Source organism: Nerophis ophidion, linkage group LG06 (assembly GCF_033978795.1).
Source record: "Nerophis ophidion isolate RoL-2023_Sa linkage group LG06, RoL_Noph_v1.0, whole genome shotgun sequence".
In the NCBI taxonomy this organism is placed as follows: domain Eukaryota; kingdom Metazoa; phylum Chordata; class Actinopteri; order Syngnathiformes; family Syngnathidae; genus Nerophis; species Nerophis ophidion.
Genome location: NC_084616.1, coordinates 2,522,550 through 2,544,335, shown reverse-complemented (window position 1 = coordinate 2,544,335; position 21,786 = coordinate 2,522,550). Strand labels below are relative to the sequence as shown.

At 41.2% G+C, this 21,786-nt stretch overlaps 1 protein-coding gene across 2 annotated transcripts; it reads left to right on the top strand.

Annotated features, from left to right (window-relative positions):
- The first annotated feature begins 85 nt into the window (after nucleotides 1–85).
- On the top strand, nucleotides 86–16,306 carry LOC133554071 (putative beta-lactamase-like 1). 2 transcript variants are annotated; one of them, XM_061902450.1, is made up of 7 exons: nucleotides 86–223; nucleotides 283–417; nucleotides 5,322–5,422; nucleotides 7,972–8,129; nucleotides 10,885–11,087; nucleotides 14,240–14,345; nucleotides 14,412–16,306. In XM_061902450.1, exons 2-7 carry the CDS (start codon nucleotides 312–314, stop codon nucleotides 15,388–15,390), a joined length of 1,653 nt encoding a protein of 550 aa, XP_061758434.1. In that variant the 5' UTR covers nucleotides 86–223; nucleotides 283–311; the 3' UTR covers nucleotides 15,391–16,306. The 2 variants fall into 2 exon arrangements, with proteins under 2 accessions (XP_061758434.1, XP_061758433.1); XM_061902449.1 differs by having other exon boundaries at nucleotides 5,319–5,422; nucleotides 14,412–16,305.
- The last annotated feature ends 5,480 nt before the right edge of the window (nucleotides 16,307–21,786 follow it).

The window sequence follows — 21,786 nt, the reverse complement described above, 5'->3', positions numbered from 1 at the left end:
CCTCTCCTTCCTCGGTCTTGCACTGCAGCCCAGAGGACTCGGGTGCCTTTGAAGTGCAGTTTGAAGATTAGGACGTCAGCACAGACTTGTAAAGAACATCAAGGGATCACAGAGAAGATTAGGTGGCAGCCTGGGACTCTAGGATGCCTCATTGTGGGTTCTGGGGAATATAGCAGCCATGTGGAGGATGAAGAAGACAATGGAAGGTGTCGTCTTGTCTCTGGTAAGCCAGGTGATGTATTCTGCATGAACAACTACATTGATTGTTTCATCTATTTCCAGACTATCCACGGCCAGCTTTAACAGGCAGGATGAAGGTGAAGTGGAGCATGTTGGGCATGCTGCTCTTCTTCTTGCTCTCCGTGGTGATGACCTGCTGCTTCATTTGGCAATATAGGATCCCCAAGATGAAGACAGGTAACTTTTACTGTGGTGTCCAAGGTGTCCTTGCACCTTGTCCAAGGTGTCCTTGCTTCCAGGGCTGACTTGAGGACTCGGCAGCAGGATTACACAAAGCTGGCACAGGCTTACTAGCTTCTGTGGAGGAAACAAAAAGGTCAAGACTGCTATCAAACGTGTTCAATCTCCGTATAAAAGGAACATTTGTAAAGTGATGAAAGATTTAAAAGTTAGTTTTATTTGCAGTCAACAAATCATCACTTTGCACATAAAAATGTATGTAACTTGTTCATACTGTTACATACTACAGCCAAGACATGTTTTTCATAAAAAAAATATACGGAGGCACACCACTGGTAGAAAAGGTTAAAAAATGATACTCCAACTGTCTTATTTTGAATTTGTTGTCGATTTCTGTGTGTAGTGCTTTACTTCCTGTCTTGCACTCTTACAAACCCTGTTTCCATATGAGTTGGGAAACTGTGTTAGATGTAAATATAAACAGAATACAATGATTTGCAAATTCAGTTGAATATGCTACAAAGACAACATATTTGATGTTCAAACTCATAAAAAAATTTTTTTTTTTACAAATAATAATTAACTTAGAATTTCATGGCTGCAACACGTGCCAAAGTAGTTGGGAAAGGGCATGTTCACCACTGTGTTACATCACCTTTTCTTTTAACAACACTCAATAAATGTTTGGGAACTGAGGAAACTAATTGTTGAAGCTTTGAAAGTGGAATTCTTTCCCATTCTTGTTTTATGTAGAGCTTCAGTCCTTCAACAGTCCGGGGTCTCCGCTGTCCTATTTTACGCTTCATAATGCGCCACACATTTTCCATGGGAGACAGGTCTGGACTGCAGGTGGGCCAGGAAAGTACCCACACTCTTTTACTACAAAACCACGCTGTTGTAACACGTGGCTCGGCATTGTTTTGCTGAAATAAGCAGGGGCGTCCATGATAACGTTGCTTGGATGACAACATATGTTGCTCCAAAAGCTGTATGTACCTTTCAGCGGTAATGGTGCCTTCACAGATGTGTAAGTTACCCATGCCTTGGGCACTAATACACCCCCATACCATCACACATGCTGGCTTTTCAACTTTGCACCTATAACAATCCGGATGGTTATTTTCCTCTTTGTTCCGGAGGACACCACGTCCACAGTTTCCAAATATAATTTGAAATGTGGACTCGTCAGACCACAGAACACTTTTCCACTTTGCATCAGTCCATCTTAGATGAGCTCGGGCCCAGCCAAGCCGGCGGCGTTTCTGGGTGTTGTTGATAAATGGCTTTGGCTTTGCATAGTAGAGTTTTAACTTGCACTTACAGATGTAGCGACCAACTGTAGTTACTGACAGTGGTTTTATGAAGTGTTCCTGAGCCCATGTGGTGATAAGCTTTACACACTGATGTCGGTTTTTGATGCAGTACCGCCTGAGGGATCAAAGGTGCGTAATATCATCGCTTATGTGCAGTGATTTCTCCAGATTCTCTGAACCTTTTGATGATTTTACGGACCGTAGATGGTAAAATCCCTAAATTCCTTGCAATAGCTCGTTGAGAAATGTTGTTCTAAAACTGTTTGACAATTTGCTTACAAAGTGGTGACCCTCACCCCATCCTTGTTTGTGAAAGACTGAGCACTTTTTGGGAAGCTGTTTTTATAGCCAATCATGGCACCCACCTGTTCCCAATTAGCCTGCACACCTGTGAGATGTTCCAAATAAGTGGTTGATGAACATTCTTCAACTTTATCTGTATTTATTGCCACCTTTCCCAACTTCTTTGTCACATGTTGCCGGCATCAAATTCTAAAGTTAATGATTATTTGCACACACAAAAAAAGTTTATGAGTTTGAACATGAAATATGTTGTCTTTGTAGCAAGACTATTTAATTTAATTTGAACAATTTCCCTTGTGGATCATTAAAGTTCGTCTAAGTCAGTGATGTCCAAAGTGTGGTCCGGGGGACATTTGCAGTCCGCAGCTAATTGTTTACTAGCCCGCCACACATTCTGGAAATGCTATTGCAAAAATAAAAAAGAACAAAAATATTGGAATGAGGGGAAATCTATCGAGAAAAAGTTGCAATGTTGACACAAAGTTGCCATGCAGGCTGTTTTTGTTCTTATTTTGTCTTCATTTTAACATGTAAAAAACATCTTTACCATGAATTGATTAACGTGGACTTAAACAAGTTGAAAAACTTATTGAGGTGTTACCATTTAGTGGTCAATTGTACGGAATATGTACTGTACTGTGCAATCTACTAATAATATGTACTGTACTGTGCAATCTACTAATAATATGTACTGTACTGTGCAATCTACTAATAATATGTACTGTACTGTGCAATCTACTAATAATATGTACTGTACTGTGCAATCTACTAATAATATGTACTGTACTGTGCAATCTACTAATATGTACTGTACTGTGCAATCTACTAATATGTACTGTACTGTGCAATCTACTAATAATATGTACTGTACTGTGCAATCTACTAATAATATGTACTGTACTGTGCAATCTACTAATAATATGTACTGTACTGTGCAATCTACTAATAATATGTACTGTACTGTGCAATCTACTAATAATATGTACTGTACTGTGCAATCTACTAATAATATGTACTGTACTGTGCAATCTACTAATAATATGTACTGTACTGTGCAATCTACTAATATGTACTGTACTGTGCAATCTACTAATAATATGTACTGTACTGTGCAATATTTTTTAATTGATTGATTGATTGAAACTTGTATTAGTAGATTGCACAGTACAGTACATATTATTAGTAGATTGCACAGTACAGTACATATTATTAGTAGATTGCACAGTACAGTACATATTATTAGTAGATTGCACAGTACAGTACATATTATTAGTAGATTGCACAATACAGTACATATTATTAGTAGATTGCACAGTACAGTACATATTATTAGTAGATTGCACAGTACAGTACATATTATTAGTAGATTGCACAGTACAGTACATATTATTAGTAGATTGCACAGTACAGTACATATTAGTAGATTGCACAGTACAGTACATATTATTAGTAGATTGCACAGTACAGTACATATTATTAGTAGATTGCACAGTACAGTACATATTATTAGTAGATTGCACAGTACAGTACATATTATTAGTAGATTGCACAGTACAGTACATATTATTAGTAGATTGCACAGTACAGTACATATTATTAGTAGATTGCACAGTACAGTACATATTATTAGTAGATTGCACAGTACAGTACATATTATTAGTAGATTGCACAGTACAGTACATATTATTAGTAGATTGCACAGTACAGTACATATTATTAGTAGATTGCACAGTACAGTACATATTATTAGTAGATTGCACAGTACAGTACATATTATTAGTAGATTGCACAGTACAGTACATATTATTAGTAGATTGCACAGTACAGTACATATTCCGTACAATTGACCACTAAATGGTAACACCCCAATACGTTTTTTAACTTGTTTAAGTCGGGGTCCACCTTCATCAATTCATGGTAAATAAAAGTATCAATCTTTTATTTTGTATTGTTTTTGCCGTTGCTCAAAACAAAAAAAATATCAATGTTTTAATGGATTATTTTCAAAGCTCCAATTAGTTCAAAACTCTCATTTTAAAATGTTTTATGTGGTAAATATTGCATATATTGTGTAGTTGCCATATAAAAACAAAGTTTTCTTTGACAAAAGAGCATAAAACAAACAAAATAATAGTTAAAACATAAAATCGACAGATATATCTGAAGTTGGTCTCGTAACTTAAGTGTTGAAAGTTAAAAAAAAAAAAACAACTAATAAAAATGTATCACTTTATGAGTGAGGCACATTTTGGATCGCAAATATATTTAGTGGTATTTTATTTATTTTTTCACTGTGATTACTCAAAAATAAAATCAATGGTGTCCTGCATTATTGATCTTTTAGGGCTCTAATTACTAAATACTGCATATTTCAGTTTTACTATGAAAAAAACAAAGATGTTTTTGACAGAAATGCCATAAAACCTTTTTTTTTAAGTTGATATAGAGATTTACTTTAAGCGTTAAATAAATAATAATAAAAATGTTACTTATTTTTAGTATTTTTTAACTGAGACCCTTTATGGTCCCCAGGACCTGTAAAGGTAAAATAATTTTTTAAATCCATATATTTTGTTATGGTTTGAAAATAAAAAATATCAAAATTGACCCTGCATGCTTTAATTTTTCCGTGTGCAGCCCTCAGTGGAAAAAGTTTGGACACCCCTGGTCTGAGTCTAAGTTGTCTTTCTTTGTGGGGACATTGTTGACTGTCATGTCATGTTGAGATGTACTTTGTGGACACCATCTCTGCTCCACACGTTGTAAGTTTTTGCTGTCGTCCAGCATTCTGTTTTTGTTTACTTTGTAGCCAGTTCAGTTTTACTTTTGTTTTGCGTAGCCATCTTTATGCTTTAATTCCTTTTCCTAGCAGGACTTGCCTTTGGTTCATTTTTGGTTGACAAGTTACATACCTTTTTACCTGCACTCTGTCTCCCGCTGTGCTCTGCGTACTGGGATCACGACAAAAGATTTTCGACGCATTCCATCTTGTACAAAGCCAAGAACCACCTGCTGACATGGAGTATGACTTGGTGACCTTGCCAATCTCTACACAGCACAGCCACGAGACAATAGTAGCACATTATTATAATAATTGATTAGCAAACAATATTTTTGGGGACAAATTACGTGAAGTTGCATCATTTCCCACGGCACAGCAGTGTGCCGCGTCACAGTGGTTGTTCAGTATGTGGCTCTGGGTGGAAAATGTGGGCTGGGACGCGACTGTGACCAACTCCAAAAGTAAAAGTTGTGTTGTTTGTTGGTTGTTTTTGAACCCAGAAGAGGATCTGAGAGAGACAGCAACAGAAGACATGTGTCCACGTTACCCAGACCCTGTACCCCTCAAACATCCCATCACCGCCTTGAGGGGGGCTTTGCAGAAGGTGACTGACCTCTTATTGTTGTCAAATATTACTACTGAAATTGTTGTTATTAAATATTATTAGTGCAATTGTTATTAAATATTCTTATTGCAATTGTTCTTATTAAATACTTTTACTGCAATTGTTCTTATTAAATATTCTTACTGCAATTGTTGTTATTAATATTCCTACTGCAATTGTTATTAAATATTCTTATTGCAATTGTTGTTATTAAATACTTTTGCTGCAATTGTTATTAGTCTTACAGCAATTGTCTTTATTAATATTCTTACTGCAATTGTTGTTATTAAATATTCTTACTGCAATTGTTGTTATTAATATTCTTACTGCAATTGTTATTAATATTCTTACTGCAATTGTTGTTATTAAATATTCTTACTGCAATTGTTATTAATATTCTTACTGCAATTGTTGTTATTAAATATTCTTACTGCAATGGTTGTTATTAATATTCTTACTGCAATTGTTGTTATTAAATATTCTTACTGCAATTGTCTTTATTAATATTCTTACTGCAATTGTTGTTATTAAATATTCTTACTGCAATTGTTGTTATTAATATTCTTACTGCAATTGTTGTTATTAAATATTCTTACTGCAATTGTTATTAATATTCTTACTGCAATTGTTGTTATTAAATATTCTTACTGCAATGGTTGTTATTAATATTCTTACTGCAATTGTTGTTATTAATATTCTTACTGCAATGGTTGTTATTAAATATTCTTACTGCAATTGTCTTTATTAATATTCTTACTGCAAGTGTTGTTATTAAATATTCTTATTGCAATTGTTGTTATTAAATATTCTTACTGCAATTCTTATTAAATATTCTTACTGCAATTGTTGTCATTAAATACTTTTGCTGCAATTGTTATTAGTCTTACAGCAATTGTCTTTATTAATATTCTTACTGCAATTGTTGTTATTAAATATTCTTACTGCAATTGTTGTTATTAAATATTCTTACCGCAATTGTTGTTATTAAATATTCTTACTGCAATTGTTATTAAATATTCTTACTGCAATTGTTATTAATATTCTTACTGCAATTGTTGTTATTAATATTCTTACTGCAATGGTTGTTATTAATATTCTTACTGCAATTGTTATTAATATTCTTACTACAATTGTTGTTATTAAATATTCTTACTGCAATTGTTATTAAATATTCTTACTGCAATTGTTATTAATATTCTTACTGCAATTGTTGTTATTAATATTCTTACTGCAATGGTTGTTATTAATATTCTTACTGCAATTGTTATTAATATTCTTACTACAATTGTTGTTATTAAATATTCTTACTGCAATTGTTATTAATATTCTTACTGCAATGGTTGTTATTAATATTCTTACTGCAATTGTTATTAATATTCTTACTGCAATTGTTATTAAATATTCTTACTGCAATTGTTATTAATATTCTTACTGCAATTGTTGTTATTAAATATTCTTACTACAATTGTTGTTATTAAATATTCTTACTACAATTGTTATTAATATTCTTACTGCAATTGTTGTTATTAAATATTCTTACTGCAATTGTTATTAATATTCTTACTGCAATTGTTGTTATTAAATATTCTTACTGCAATTGTTGTTATTAAATATTCTTACTACAATTGTTGTTATTAAATATTCTTACTGCAATTGTTGTTATTAATATTCTTACTGCAATTGTTGTTATTAAATATTCTTACTGCAATTGTTGTTAATATTCTTACTGCAATTGTTGTTATTAATATTCTTACTGCAATGGTTGTTATTAATATTCTTACTGCAATTGTTATTAAATATTCTTACTGCAATTGTTATTAATATTCTTACTGCAATTGTTGTTATTAATATTCTTACTGCAATGGTTGTTATTAATATTCTTACTGCAATTGTTATTAATATTCTTACTGCAATTGTTATTAAATATTCTTACTGCAATTGTTATTAATATTCTTACTGCAATTGTTGTTATTAAATATTCTTACTGCAATTGTTATTAATATTCTTACTGCAATTGTTGTTATTAAATATTCTTACTGCAATTGTTATTAAATATTCTTACTGCAATTGTTATTAATATTCTTACTGCAATTGTTGTTATTAAATATTCTTACTGCAATTGTTATTAAATATTCTTACTGCAATTGTTATTAATATTCTTACTGCAATTGTTGTTATTAATATTCTTACTGCAATGGTTGTTATTAATATTCTTACTGCAATTGTTATTAATATTCTTACTGCAATTGTTATTAAATATTCTTACTGCAATTGTTATTAATATTCTTACTGCAATTGTTGTTATTAAATATTCTTACTGCAATTGTTATTAATATTCTTACTACAATTGTTGTTATTAAATATTCTTACTGCAATGGTTGTTATTAATATTCTTACTGCAATTGTTGTTATTAATATTCTTACTGCAATTGTTATTAATATTCTTACTACAATTGTTGTTATTAATATTCTTACTACAATTGTTGTTATTAATATTCTTACTGCAATTGTTATTAATATTCTTACAGCAAAGGTTGTTTCCCCAACAGGTTGACATCCTCCTGAGCAGCAGTGTTGATGCCACCAAGCGTCCAGCAATGTCTGCTGTTCTAGTTTTAAACGACTCGGTTCTATGGCTGGGTAATTTTGGAAAGAAGAACATCAGCGAGCGGACTTCAGCAGCGCCCCATGAGCACACGGTGTACAGGTGAGCACACGGTGTACAGGTGAGCACACGGTGTACAGGTGAGCACACGGTGTGCAGGTGAGCACACGGTGTACAACATATTTGATGTTCAAAACTCCTAAACATTTTTTGTTGGAAATAATCATTAACTTTAGAGTTTGATGCCAGCAACACGTGACAAAGAAGTTGGGAAAGGTGGCAATAAATACTGATAAATTTGAGGAATGCTCATCAGACACTTATTTGGAACATCCCACAGGTGTGAAGGCTAATTGGGAACAGGTGGGTGCCATGATTGGCTATAAAAGCAGCTCCCCAAAAAATGCTCAGTCTTTCACAAGAAAGGATGGGGCGAGGTACACCCCTTTGTCCACAACTGTGTGAGCAAATAGTCAAACAGTTTAAGAACAACCTTTCTCAAAGTGCAATTGCAAGAAATTTAGGGATTTCAACATCTACGCTCCATAATATCATCAAAAGGTTCAGAGAATCTGGAGAAATCACTCCACATAAGCGGCATGGCCGGAAACCAACATTGAATGACCGTGACCTTCCATCACTCATACAGCACTGCATCAAAAACCGACATCAATCTCTAAAGGATATCACCACATGGGCTCAGGAACACTTCAAAAAACCACTGTCACTAAATACAGTTGGTCGCTACATCTGTAAGTGCAAGTTAAAGCTCTACTATGCAAAGTGGAAGCCATTTATCAACAACATCCAGAAACGCCGCCGGCTTTAAATTAAAACAATCCTTAGACCGTGATTGGTAACACGCGCTAGCTAGCTTAAATGCAAATATGAAAACAAGAGACATTAAGGAGTCTCTTCATTCCCCAATTTAAATTGATATAAACACTGTCTGAGCAGCTAAATGCTAAACTGTGCACATTAAACCCTCAAGCTGGGCTCTCATCCAGCTATACTCGCAAAAATATGACAACAGGAAGTTAAGTTGAAGTAGCAATGATTATCACACACACACACACACTAGGTGTGGTGAAATTGGTCCTTTGCATCTGACCCATCACCCTTGATCACCCCCCGGAAGGTGAGGGGAGCAGTGAGCAGCAGTAGTGGCCTTCGCCCGGGAATCATTTTTGGTGATTTAACCCCCAATTCCAACCCTTGATGCTGAGTGCCAAGCAGGGAGGTAATGGCTCCCATTTGTATAGTCTTTGGTATGACTGGGCCGGGGTTTGAACTCACAACCTACCCATCTCAGGGCGGACACTCTAACCACTAGACCACTGAGTCGGTCCAAGTAAAATTGTGTGATGACACATAAACCGGACGAAATGTATCCAACACACCCAATTTGACAAATTAAAATGGGCTTCACGGTGGCAGAGGGGTTAGTGCGTCTGCCTCACAATACGAAGGTCCTGCAGTCCTGGGTTCAATTCCAGGCTCGGGATCTTTCTGTGTGGAGTTTGCATGTTCTCCCCGTGAATGCGTGGGTTCCCTCCGGGTACTCCGGCTTCCTCCCACCTCCAAAGACAAGCACCTGGGGATAGGCCCCTCCCACCTCCAAAGACATGCACCTGGGGATAGGCCCCTCCCACCTCCAAAGACATGCACCTGGGGATAGGCCCCTCCCACCTCCAAAGACATGCACCTGGGGATAGGCCCCTCCCACCTCCAACGACATGCACCTGGGGATAGGCCCCTCCCACCTCCAAAGACATGCACCTGGGGATAGGCCCCTCCCACCTCCAACGACATGCACCTGGGGATAGGCCCCTCCCACCTCCAAAGACATGCACCTGGGGATAGGCCCCTCCCACCTCCAAAGACATGCACCTGGGGATAGGCCCCTCCCACCTCCAAAGACATGCACCTGGGGATAGGCTCCTCCCACATCCAAAGACATGCACCTGGGGATAGGCCCCTCCCACCTCCAACGACATGCACCTGGGGATAGGCCCCTCCCACTTCCAAAGACATGCACCTGGGGATAGGCCCCTCCCACCTCCAAAGACATGCACCTGGGGATAGGCCCCTCCCGCCTCCAAAGACATGCACCTGGGGATAGGCTCCTCCCACTTCCAAAGACATGCACCTGGGGATAGGTTGATTGGCAACACTAAATGGTCCCTAGTGTGTGAATGTTGTCTGTCTATCTGTGTTGGCCCTGCGATGAGGTGGCGACTTGTCCAGGGTGTACCCCGCCTTCCGCCCGATTGTAGCTGAGATAGGCGCCAGCGCCCCCCGCGACCCCGAAAGGGAATAAGCGGTAGAAAATGGATGGATGGAAAATGGAACAAATTAAAAATATTTAAATGCTGAAAAAAATAACGGCGCTTAAGTAACCAGAATATTATGCAACATATTTCTTCTGCCAAAAAAGTACATTGTGACTTTTTATTGTACTTTTTTTTCATCTAAAAGCTTGTTATAAGTGTATATAATTACTTTTTGAGCAAATGCAACAATATTGTGATAATAATGACAACTATGATCAATTTAGTGACAATAATCCTGATGTGATTTTTTTTATTTGGTTCCATCCTTAGTCCCACAAAGTACTACAACAAAAATAAAAATAAAAATAAAAATAAACTCACCTTAAAGCAGAACCAGTTGATCTCCGTCCTTCTTCCCCTGCAACTCATTCTGCTAGTTTAGCGTCAACGCGCCCTTGGACAGAAGTGGGGATTCTTTAGAACAAAATACCCGGAAAACAAAAGATGATATGTATGTGATTTCAAAACAATGTCTTCTGATTCAACACCTTCTTAATAAATCGATGAAATGATGACCTCTGCAGGATAGCAAGCCTCTCCAAGATCTTTCCCACTCTGATGTTGTACAAGCTGTGGGAAGAAGGACTTGTGGGCTCTCTAGATGACTCTGTGGAGAAGTATGCAGACAACTTCACCATCAAGAACCCTCTGGGAAGAAGTGCTGAGTCAGCAAACACCTTCAAAAGACCTGCAATTACTTTGCGAAGGATGGCCAGTCATCTCTCTGGTAACACCACACAACCTTCTTTTATACTTTGCAACCCTGAGGCTAGCGGGCGCTAACTTTACAGATATACAGTAACTAGATATGTCACGCTCCTCTTAGCTAAAAGGGACAACGTGCCCAGGTATATATATATATATATATATATATATATATGCATATGTCTAGAATTTCCACAGGGTCAAACTCGTCACGTCACGAGTGACACTTCATTTTCAAAATGGAGGAGGCTGATGTCAATCATTTGAAATCGCATAAAGGGAAGAAGATTAAGAGCTATTCAGTAAGATTTAAGGTCCAAGCTATTGAATATGCTAAAAAGAACAGTAAGCAGCTATGTTTTATTAACATACCGTAGCTGCGTGTGTCAAATATGAGTCATTAAATGACTCCCGCCTCCTGGTGGTAGAGGGCGCTAGTGATCCTTCTTGCGACTACTCGGCTGCAGAAGAAGTGACAAGATCGTTTATTTTTTCCTCTCGCTTGCACTTTTAACATGGAGGATTACATATCTAAAATAAAACCGTTTTCTAAACTGGACTTTCAATGGAAGCAGGAGGTAATAAAGGAAGATCTCCATCGAGACAGAGAGATTTTTAAAACTGAAGAAAGATAAGGAAGACTTCTATAAACAAGTTATCGATGCTTTTGATCAGAAGGAGCTGGCATGGACTTCATTTATAAGTAAAGGTAAGACCATAATAAGGTTTTTTTTATTAAATGTGCTTTTTATGAAGGTATCTTTACATCATACTCAAATTTATAAGTGCAGGCCTAAATTTACCGCATGCCTTTGGTAAGTGCCGGAGTGAGAAGAGGTTTTAAATTATTTAGCGCCCCGGCGGCAATTCAAGGAAATACAGTATATATATATATATATATATATATATATACACACATTCACATATGATGAAACAAAAATGGAGCTTTTGGCCACAATACCCAGCAATACGTTTGGAGGACAAAAGGTGAGGCCTTTAATCCCAAAAACACCACTCCTACCGTCAAGCATGGTGGTGGTAGTATTATGCTCTGGGCCTTTTCTTTGCTGCCAATGGAACTGCTGCTTTAAATGGGACAATGAAAAAGGAGGATTAGCTCCAAATTGTTCAGGACAACCTACCTAAATCATCAGAGAGGAGGTTGGGTCTTGGGCACAGTTGGGTGTTCCAACAGGACAATGACCCCAAACACACCTCAAAAGTGGTAAAGGAATGGCTAAATCAGGCTAGAATGAAGGTTCTAGAATGGCCTTCCCAAAGTCCTGACTTAGATGACTACCAAAAGTGTTTATTGCACTGAACCTTGCCAAGGGACATGTAAAGAAACATTAACATTGCTGTATGTATACTTTTGATTGCTCACATTTTCAGTAGAGACATAATAAACTCATAAAAGAAGCAAACTTCATGAATGTTTTTAGTGAGCAACAAGTATGTGCTCCAATCACTACATCACAAACGGTTTGAATCAAGGAGCGATTCTGAATCAATTTTGTATCATCTGGAATCGGATCAAAAGGTCCCCCAAGATTCACACTCCTACTCCATAAAATATGATGTTCAGTTGAAACAAGATGCGTCTTGTTGCGGCGTCTTCAGTAATGCGGACGTTGTACCGATCCGTTGTGGTGAAGAAGGAGCTGAGCCGGAAGGCAAAGCTCTCAATTTACCGGTCGATCTACGTTCCCATCCTCACCTATGGTCATGAGCTTTGGGTCATGACTGAAAGGATAAGATCACGGGTACAAGCGGCCCAAATGAGTTTGGGTCTCTCCCTTAGAGATAGGGTGAGAAGCTCTGCCATCCGGGAGGAACTCAAAGTAAAGCCGCTGCTCCTCCACATGGAGAGGAGCCAGATGAGGTGGTTCGGGCATCTGGTCAGGATGCCACCCGAACGCCTCCCAAGGGAGGTGTTTAGGGCACGTCCAACCAGTAGAAGGCCACGGGGAAGACCCAGGACACGTTGGGAAGACTATGTCTCCCGGCTGGCCTGGGAACGCCTCGGGATCCCCCGGGAAGAGCTAGACGAAGTGGCTGGGGAGAGGGAAGTCTGGGTTTCCCTGCTTAGGCTGTTGCCCCCGCGACCCGACCACGGATAAGCGGAAGAAAATGGATGGATGGAGTTGAAACAAGAGCATTAAGAATAATCTTTTATAGTTAAGATTTGGATTTTAGTTTTTATCTTGTCAATAAAGTAGACCGCATGAAAAACGAGTGAGAAATGCGCAAGTTTTGATTGGTTTTTAATATGCAAGACACTGAACGGCATGACGGGCTTCACGGTGGCAGAGGGGTTAGTGCGTCTGCCTCACAATACGAAGTTCCTGCAGTCCTGGGTTCAAATCCAGGCTCGGGATCTTTCTGTGTGGAGTTTGCATGTTCTCCCCGTGAATGCGTGGGTTCCCTCCGGGTACTCCGGCTTCCTCCCACCTCCAAAGACATGCACCTGGGGATAGGCCCCTCCCACCTCCAAAGACATGCACCTGGGGATAGGCCCCTCCCACCTCCAAAGACATGCACCTGGGGATAGGCCCCTCCCACCTCCAAAGACATGCACCTGGGGATAGGCCCCTCCCACCTCCAAAGACATGCACCTGGGGATAGGCCCCTCCCACCTCCAAAGACATGCACCTGGGGATAGGCCCCTCCCACCTCCAAAGACATGCACCTGGGGATAGGCCCCTCCCACCTCCAAAGACATGCACCTGGGGATAGGTTGATTGGCAACACTAAATGGTCCCTAGTGTGTGAATGTTGTCTGTCTATCTGTGTTGGCCCTGTGATGAGGTGGCGACTTGTCCAGGGTGTACCCTGCCTTCCGCCCGATTGTAGCTGAGATAGGCGCCAGCGCCCCCCGCGACCCCGAAAGGGAATAAGCGGTAGGAAATGGATGGATGGATGGATGGATGAACGGCATGACATTAAATGGGAAAGAGGCCCCCCACCAAGATGGCCGCCACATAGGCATGTTGACATATCTACAGTATATATCTGTGGTTGTAAGCATTAAACTACTCCCGTATGTAACACACACACAAGTCAAGAGTAAGATTTGTAAATGAGTGTTAATATTGGGGTGGGTTCCAGGGGCCCCCCTGTAGTGGAAAAGTTGAGCCGTGAGGTGAAAAAGGTGATGTGATTTTTGTTTTCCAGGATTACCGCGCAGATTAAGGTCAACTAACCTCCTCTGGAGTGGAGACACACAAGCAGCCATTCATTTATTACGAGATGATGTCCTTGTTGCGGACCCTGGAACAAAGTAAGGCAGGTGAAAGCTGTGATGTGCCATGTTGTGTCAGTTGATGACTTCTGTCTTCCCTCCCAGATGCCACTACAGCAATGTTGCCTTCTCCCTGCTCGCCAACGTCCTGGCCCACAAACTGACCGGAATGGACTTTGAGAAGTGGCTTTTTCACCACATTTTGGCTCAGCTGGGCATGAAGAACACTGGTTTCGACATGAGTCCAATGATCCGGAGCCAGATGGCGGTGGGTGTCTACAGCAACGGTGAGCCCGCACCTCTTTACAACTTGGGCTGGTATCGGCCCGCGGGTCAGATGTACTCCACGACTGCTGACATGGCCAAACTTATGATGGCCCTCCTGGGCTCACACAGCAGGACGCTTCTCCGAAAGGACACTCTGAACACGATGCTTGGCCTGGTTTTCCAGTGCCAGAGAGGCTACTTTGCCAACTACACAGGCACGCCCTGGGAGATCAACCAGCAACTGGGCTACGATGTGGTAAGAAAGGATGGCGACTTGGACGGCTATGCAGCCACTCTCTCTCTTGTGCCACGGCTTCAACTGGGACTGGTGATCCTGATGGCAGGAGTTCGACCTTCGGACAAGGATTTGGTGAGCCTGATCTACAGCCACCTCCTTCCTGCCGTGGAAGGCGCATTTAGGGATGCTGAACGGATTCCTAGACCACCGCCTGACCCGGCTCCTTATATTGGCTTTTTCACTTACAAGAATATGACTTTCTATGAGATTAAAACGGGATCAGATGGAGCGCTGGTCATGCAGCAGTTTGGACCACAGGTGGAGAAAAGTCTTCCATCCAAATACCAAACCCTCAGGCTTGAGTACCTGCAGGACAGGGTGTTCAGAGTGGTGTTAGAGAGCCCATACCCTTGTCAATTCAAGGTCAACAGTGCATCGGTCTCGCTGGAGATACAAGACAGACAACTCTTTAATTTCTACCTCTTCAACAAGAAAGGTGTGTCACCAGGTTTCGATTCTCCAGGACTCAACACATACAGAGTCATGCGGATAGCCAGCAGACCATTTTTTACCACATGAAGACTGAATGTTGTCATGGTGATGACTACACCCTGGATCATTTATATGGTGAATTACTGTGTGAGTCCACTATGTGAACTAGTACGCTACCAATGGCCATGTGAGTCTTGGAGTACTCACCTATGTCTGCTTCAGGGAATAAAACCATGAATTTCATAGAAAGATCCCCCAGGTTAGCCAAATAGTCCTCAGAAGATTCCAATAAAATAGAGAAACATGGGGGTATGACTGTATTGTTGGAGAAGAACTGTCTTAAACTGGTCACTTCTGTGGTTTCACATTTAAAAAATTGGCAAGGTATCGGCGGAGATGTGTGTTCGTCTTGTACGAATCTATCTACTTATGCTTATCTGAGGTCGGGTCATGAGGGCAGCAGCCTAACCCAAGACGTTCCTCTTCTCAACACCACCCGAGGTGTTCCCAGAGAGATAGAGTCTCCAACGTGAAGTGAATTATATTTATATAGCGCTTTTCTCTCGTGACTCAAATCCATCCGTTCCCTGTATGATCAGTGCCAGAACTTGGTCCGCATTGCCGGCAGTAAGTCGGACACATTTCCAGTGAGGGTTGGACTCCGCCAAGGCTGTCCTTTGTCACCCATTCTGTTCATAACTTTTATGGACAGAATTTCTAGGCGCAGTCAAGGCGTTGAGGGGTTCCGGTTTGGTGACCGCAGGATTAGGTCTCTGCTTTTTGCAGATGATGTGGTCCTGATGGCTTCATCTGGCCGGGATCTTCAGCTCTCACTGGATCGGTTTGCAGCCGAGTGTGAAGCGACCGGAATGAGAATCAGCACCTCCAAGTCCGAGTCCATGGTTCTCGCCCGGAAAAGGGTGGAATGCCATCTCCGGGTTGGGGAGGAGACCCTGCCCCAAGTGGAGGAGTTCAAGTACCTAGGAGTCTTGTTCACGAGTGAGGGAAGAGTGGATGGTGAGATCGACAGGCGGATCGGTGCGGCGTCTTCAGTAATGCGGACGTTGTACCGATCCGTTGTGGTGAAGAAGGAGCTGAGCCGGAAGGCAAAACTCTCAATTTACCGGTCGTTCTACATTCCCATCCTCACCTATGGTCATGAGCTTTGGGTCATGACCGAAAGGATAAGATCACGGGTACAAGCGGCCCAAATGAGTTTCCTCCGCCGTGTGGCGGGTCTCTCCCTTAGAGATAGGGTGAGAAGCTCTGTCATCCGGGAGGAACTCAAAGTAAAGCCGCTGCTCCTCCACATGGAGAGGAGCCAGATGAGGTGGTTCGGGCATCTGGTCAGGATGCCACCCGAACGCCTCCCTAGGGAGGTGTTTAGGGCACGTCCAACCGGTAGGAGGCCACGGGGAAGACCCAGGACACGTTGGGAAGACTATGTCTCCCGGCTGGGCTGGGAACGCCTCGGGATCCCCCGGGAAGAGCTAGACGAAGTGGCTGGGGAGAGGGAAGTCTGGGTTTCCCTGCTTAGGCTGTTGCCCCCGCGACCCGACCTCGGATAAGCGGAAGATGATGGATGGATGGATGGCAATATCTAAGTTACATTAAAACCAGCGTGGGTGGCACTGGGAGCAGGTGGGTAAAGTGTCTTGCCCAAGGACACAACAGCAGTGACTGAGATGGTGGATGCAGGGATCAAACTTGGAACCCTCCAGTTGCTGGCACGGCCACTCTACCGACCCAGCTATACCTCCGAATTGGTGGACATAAGCGGGTTGTGCTGCATAAATGTTTGCCTGGGACAAACGTGTCCTGGGTCTTCTCCGAGGCCTCCTCGCGGTCAGACGTCCTCTGACCAGATGCCTGAGCTCCTCTCAATGTGGAAGAGCAAGGGTTTTTACTCAAGAGATCCTCCCGGATGACAGAGCTTCTCACCCTATCTGTAAGGGAGAGCGCTCTGACGGGACACACGTCCAGTCTACTGTAGGGCGCCACCATCCTAATCTTGCAATTTCAATCACTACCTACAATTCATGACCGTAGAGAAGTGTAGAAACATCAATCGACAGCTGATTGAAAGCTTTGCCTTCTGGCTTAACTCCCTTTTCACCACGATGGACCGATTCACGCACTGATAAGCCTGTAGATCTCAAGATCCATTCACTTGTGAACAAGACCCAAAGGTACTTGAATTTTCCCAGTTGAGGCAAAATCTTATCCCTTGGGCCTCGCAGCTTCTCATCCCAGTCGCTTCACGCTCAGCTGTAAACCGATCCAGTTAGAGCCGGCAGGAACACATCATCTGCCAAAAGCAGAGACCCAATCCTGCAGCCGCCTAACCAGATCCCCTCAAAGCCTTGATTGAGCTTACACAATTGGTGAGAAAGGTCAGCCCTGGCAAAGTCCAACCCTCACTACAAAAGGTTCAAACTTACAGTCAGTAAAGTGGACCAAGCTTTCACACCCGTTTTCACAAAGCAGACTGACAAAATATATACAAATTGAGCTGTTATATAAAAAGGTGAGAGCCTCGAGCTTAAACTACTGATTAAACAGTAACTTAGGTTCTAAGGGCCCCTTGAATCAACCGCAACAGGACTATTCAGTTTGTCCTAGAGAACAGTTCAACAGCTCTAGACTGAGCAGACTTCATCAATTCATGCTCAAAGAAATACAGGACAATTCTACTCTGAGTGCTTAGTGCCAGGCCCAAAGGCCCAATTTGTTTATGCTCTACAAGAGGGGACAAGCACCAAAATTGAGCGAAAACCATTCTTATCGGAGCATGCACCCGACTATGAGGATCAATAGTCTGGGTTCAGCACCAAGTGCGCAGACTAGATCTATCCTACCCAAGTCTGTGAGCATGGACTGACGAGGCCTGCTAGGATGAAACGACTTCAAAGACAGACTGAACAGTCCAGCTGTGATCCATTCATGGCCTGAATGAGTGACATCATCCATAGGCCAGTTATCTAGGTTACACTTATTTACACGACTAAAAACATTGTAAAACAAATACTTAAATATAAAGCGTAAACAAGTCACTTTTTTATTAGAAACAGTGGTACCTCGGGATACAAGTGCCCCCGTTTCTGAACTTTTCGAAATAAAAGCTGTCTCTCGGCTAATTGTTGTGCTTTAGGCCACAAGGAAAAAACTCGGGTTACGAGCCTCCCCACCAAGCAGAAACAGTGAACAACATCGTATGACAAGACTGTTGGAACAAATCCAATAACATCCAGATCACATTTCTTATTACGGTTCTGAATGGATTTAAACATTTCAAAGAATGAATGTTATTAAGCCATTTCTGTGCTTACTCGCTACACGTCAGCAGCCAAGAGAAGCTTTGTAACCTATTTTGAAAATGTTTTATCAACATTTTCATACCAAATAATATAGCTTGTAAGAATCGGGTTAAATCGAGTTGAAGGGAAAATAGATTATAAATCAAATCCTTACCCCAAGAATCGAAAGTGAAGTGAATCGTGAGTTGCTGTAAGATTACCTTTTCTACAGGATGACGTTGAAATAATATCTGAATGGCAGACACAGGGTGGTAGAAAATGGATGGATGGGCGCCAGACATTCATCCATAAAAATATTGAGGAGCTGCTGATGGTGTGTTTGACAAAGAAGTAGCAGGCAGGACATACCTCAGGCAAATGCAGCACATTACATTTACATTACTTCGTAAAACTACTGCAGTAGTTTGTACTACATTGCAATGTATTGTTTATATAAAATATTTATTATCTAAAAGTATGTTTTTCTTTTTAAAAGGCATGTTACAATTGTGCTGTTTTAGTGGGGCCAAGCACTGAATAATTTGACTTGAATTCATTTCAACGGGCGAGGCTGATTTGCGATAAAAGTTTTTTGAGGACACAGAACGAATTAAACTCATAATCCTGAGGTACCAATGTACATAAAAACTTTTTTTTTTTAATTATTATTTACCGAGTTGTACTCAAAGGTATGAATTAGGGATGCACCGAAATGAAAATTTGTGGCCGAAGCCAAATAAAATGTAAACGCTTGGCCGAAGGCCGAATAATGAATGCAGTTTTTCATAATTTTTTTAATATTGCATAAATAGCCTAGAATAAATATTTAGACATGTTTTTCAAATTAAGTAATATTTATTGAATATTGACATGTTTTTAATATTCCAGTAGCCTTTGCTTTTCAAAAAAAGCACAAAGTTTTTCATTTATATTAGGCCTTCAAACAAAACATGCATTCCAAAAAAAAATAAAGCTCAGTTGGTAGAGTGGCTGTACCAGCAATTCGAGGGTTGCAGGTTCGATTCCCGCTTCCGCCATCCTAGTCACTGCTGTTGTGTCCTTGGGCAAGACACTTTACCCACCTGCTCCCAGTGCCAGCCACACTGGTTTAAATGAAACTTAGATATTGGGTTTCACTATGTAAAGCGCTTTGAGTCACTCGAGAAAAGCGCTACATAAATATAATTCACTTCACTTCACTATTAAAGTGGATAAACCCACAACAAATGAATTATTGTCCTTTTGGCAAAAGTCTGCTTAGCCACAGTAGATATGCTAATAATGTAAACAGAAGGCTCAAGTAAATCTCAATAAGTGTGTGCTTGTAACCTCATACACTTATACAGGTAGCCTACACAACAGGCTAATAATGTAAACAGAGGCCCCACTAAATCTCAATAAGTGTGTGCTTGTAACCTCATACACTTATACAGGTAGCCTACACAACAGGCTAATAATGTAAACAGAGGCCCCACTAAATCTCAATAAGTGTGTGCTTGTAACCTCATACACTTATACAGGTAGCCTACACAACAGGCTAATAATGTAAACAGAGGCCCCACTAAATCTCAATAAGTGTGTGCTTGTAACCTCATACACTTATACAGGTAGCCTACACAACAGGCTAATAATGTAAACAGAGGACCCACTAAATCTCAATAAGTGTGTGCTTGTAACCTCATACACTTATACAGGTAGCCTACACAACAGGCTAATAATGTAAACAGAGGCCCCACTAAGTGTGTGCTTGTAACCTCATACACTTATACAGGTAGCCTACACAACAGGCTAATAATGTAAACAGAGGCCCCACTAAGTGTGTGCTTGTAACCTCATACAGGTACACAACATATCCCAACGTCACCGCGTCAAAAAATTGCGTCACACGCCACTATTCGGCCTTGTTTTTAACTCATTCCACCGAAGGCCGAATGTGGCTTTTTTTGCCATAGTCAGCCGAATATATTCGGTTACCGATTAATCGGTGCATCCCTAGTATGAATCCAACTGGTTCCGACAAAATCTGAGAGGTTGTAGGGAGTGAGAGAGAACAGAACACACTGAAAGAACAGCAACACTGTCATTTAAAAGCGAGCTCATCCAGGGTGAACCAGAAAGGCGGAATCATGTTGTGGTTTTTTTTGTAGACGCCCAAGATTTAATCAGCAAGAAAAGCACAGAATTACCACACAGACAGTTGAGGTGTGGCCGCTGTGGTGACATTATTATTAATGCATGTCACATTGGGAACTTTCAATTATTAAAATAACTTGGCTTTTACTATGAGAACAAAAACCTTTCAAAATGTAATAACATGTGGTCCATTGAAATTTAAAACTGTTTGTACAAAGAGAAGGCATTGGACCATCCGTGCCCCTCGGGAAGTCCTGTGGGGAGTGCTCAGAGAGTATGGGGTATCGGACTGTCTGATTGTGGCGGTCCACTCCCTGTATGATCAGTGTCAGAGCTTGGTCCGCATTGCCGGCAGTAAGTCGGACACGTTTCCAGTGAGAGTTGGACTCCGCCAAGGCTGTCCTTTGTCACCCATTCTGTTCATAACTTTTATGGACAGAATTTGTAGGCGCAGTCAAGGCGTTGAGGGGTTCCGGTTTGGTGGCCGCAGGATTAGGTCTCTGCTTTTTGCAGATGATGTAGTCCTGATGGCTTCATCTGACCGGGATCTTCAGCTCTCGCTGGATCGGTTTGCAGCCGAGTGTGAAGCGACTGGAATGAGAATCAGCACCTCCTAGTCTGAGTCCATGGTTCTCTCCCGGAAAAGGGTGGAGTGCCATCTCCGGGTTGGGGAGGAGACCCTGCCCCAAGTGGAGGAGTTCAAGTACCTAGGAGTCTTGTTCACGAGTGAGGGAAGAGTGGATCATGAGATCGACAGGCGGATCGGTGCGGCGTCTTCAGTAATGCGGACGTTGTATCGATCCGTTGTGGTGAAGAAGGAGCTGAGCCGGAAGGCAAAGCTCTCAATTTACCGGTCGATCTACGTTCCCATCCTCACCTATGGTCATGAGCTTTGGGTCATGACCGAAAGGACAAGATCACGGGTACAAGCGGCCCAAATGAGTTTGGGTCTCTCCCTTAGAGATAGGGTGAGAAGCTCTGTCATCCGGGAGGAACTCAAAGTAAAGCCGCTGCTCCTCCACATGGAGAGGAGCCAGATGAGGTGGTTCGGGCA

What these genes read in the sequence shown, in the direction of transcription:
- LOC133554071 (XM_061902449.1), top strand. Translation starts at nt 312, where the DNA reads ATGAAGGTGAAGTGGAGCATGTTGGGCATGCTGCTCTTCTTCTTGCTC. An exon ending in GATCCCCAAGATGAAGACAG is followed by an intron (nt 418 to 5,318) that starts GTAACTTTTACT and finishes TTTTGAACCCAG; the next exon opens with AAGAGGATCTGAGAGAGACA. An exon ending in GATGGCCAGTCATCTCTCTG is followed by an intron (nt 11,088 to 14,239) that starts GTAACACCACAC and finishes TTTGTTTTCCAG; the next exon opens with GATTACCGCGCAGATTAAGG.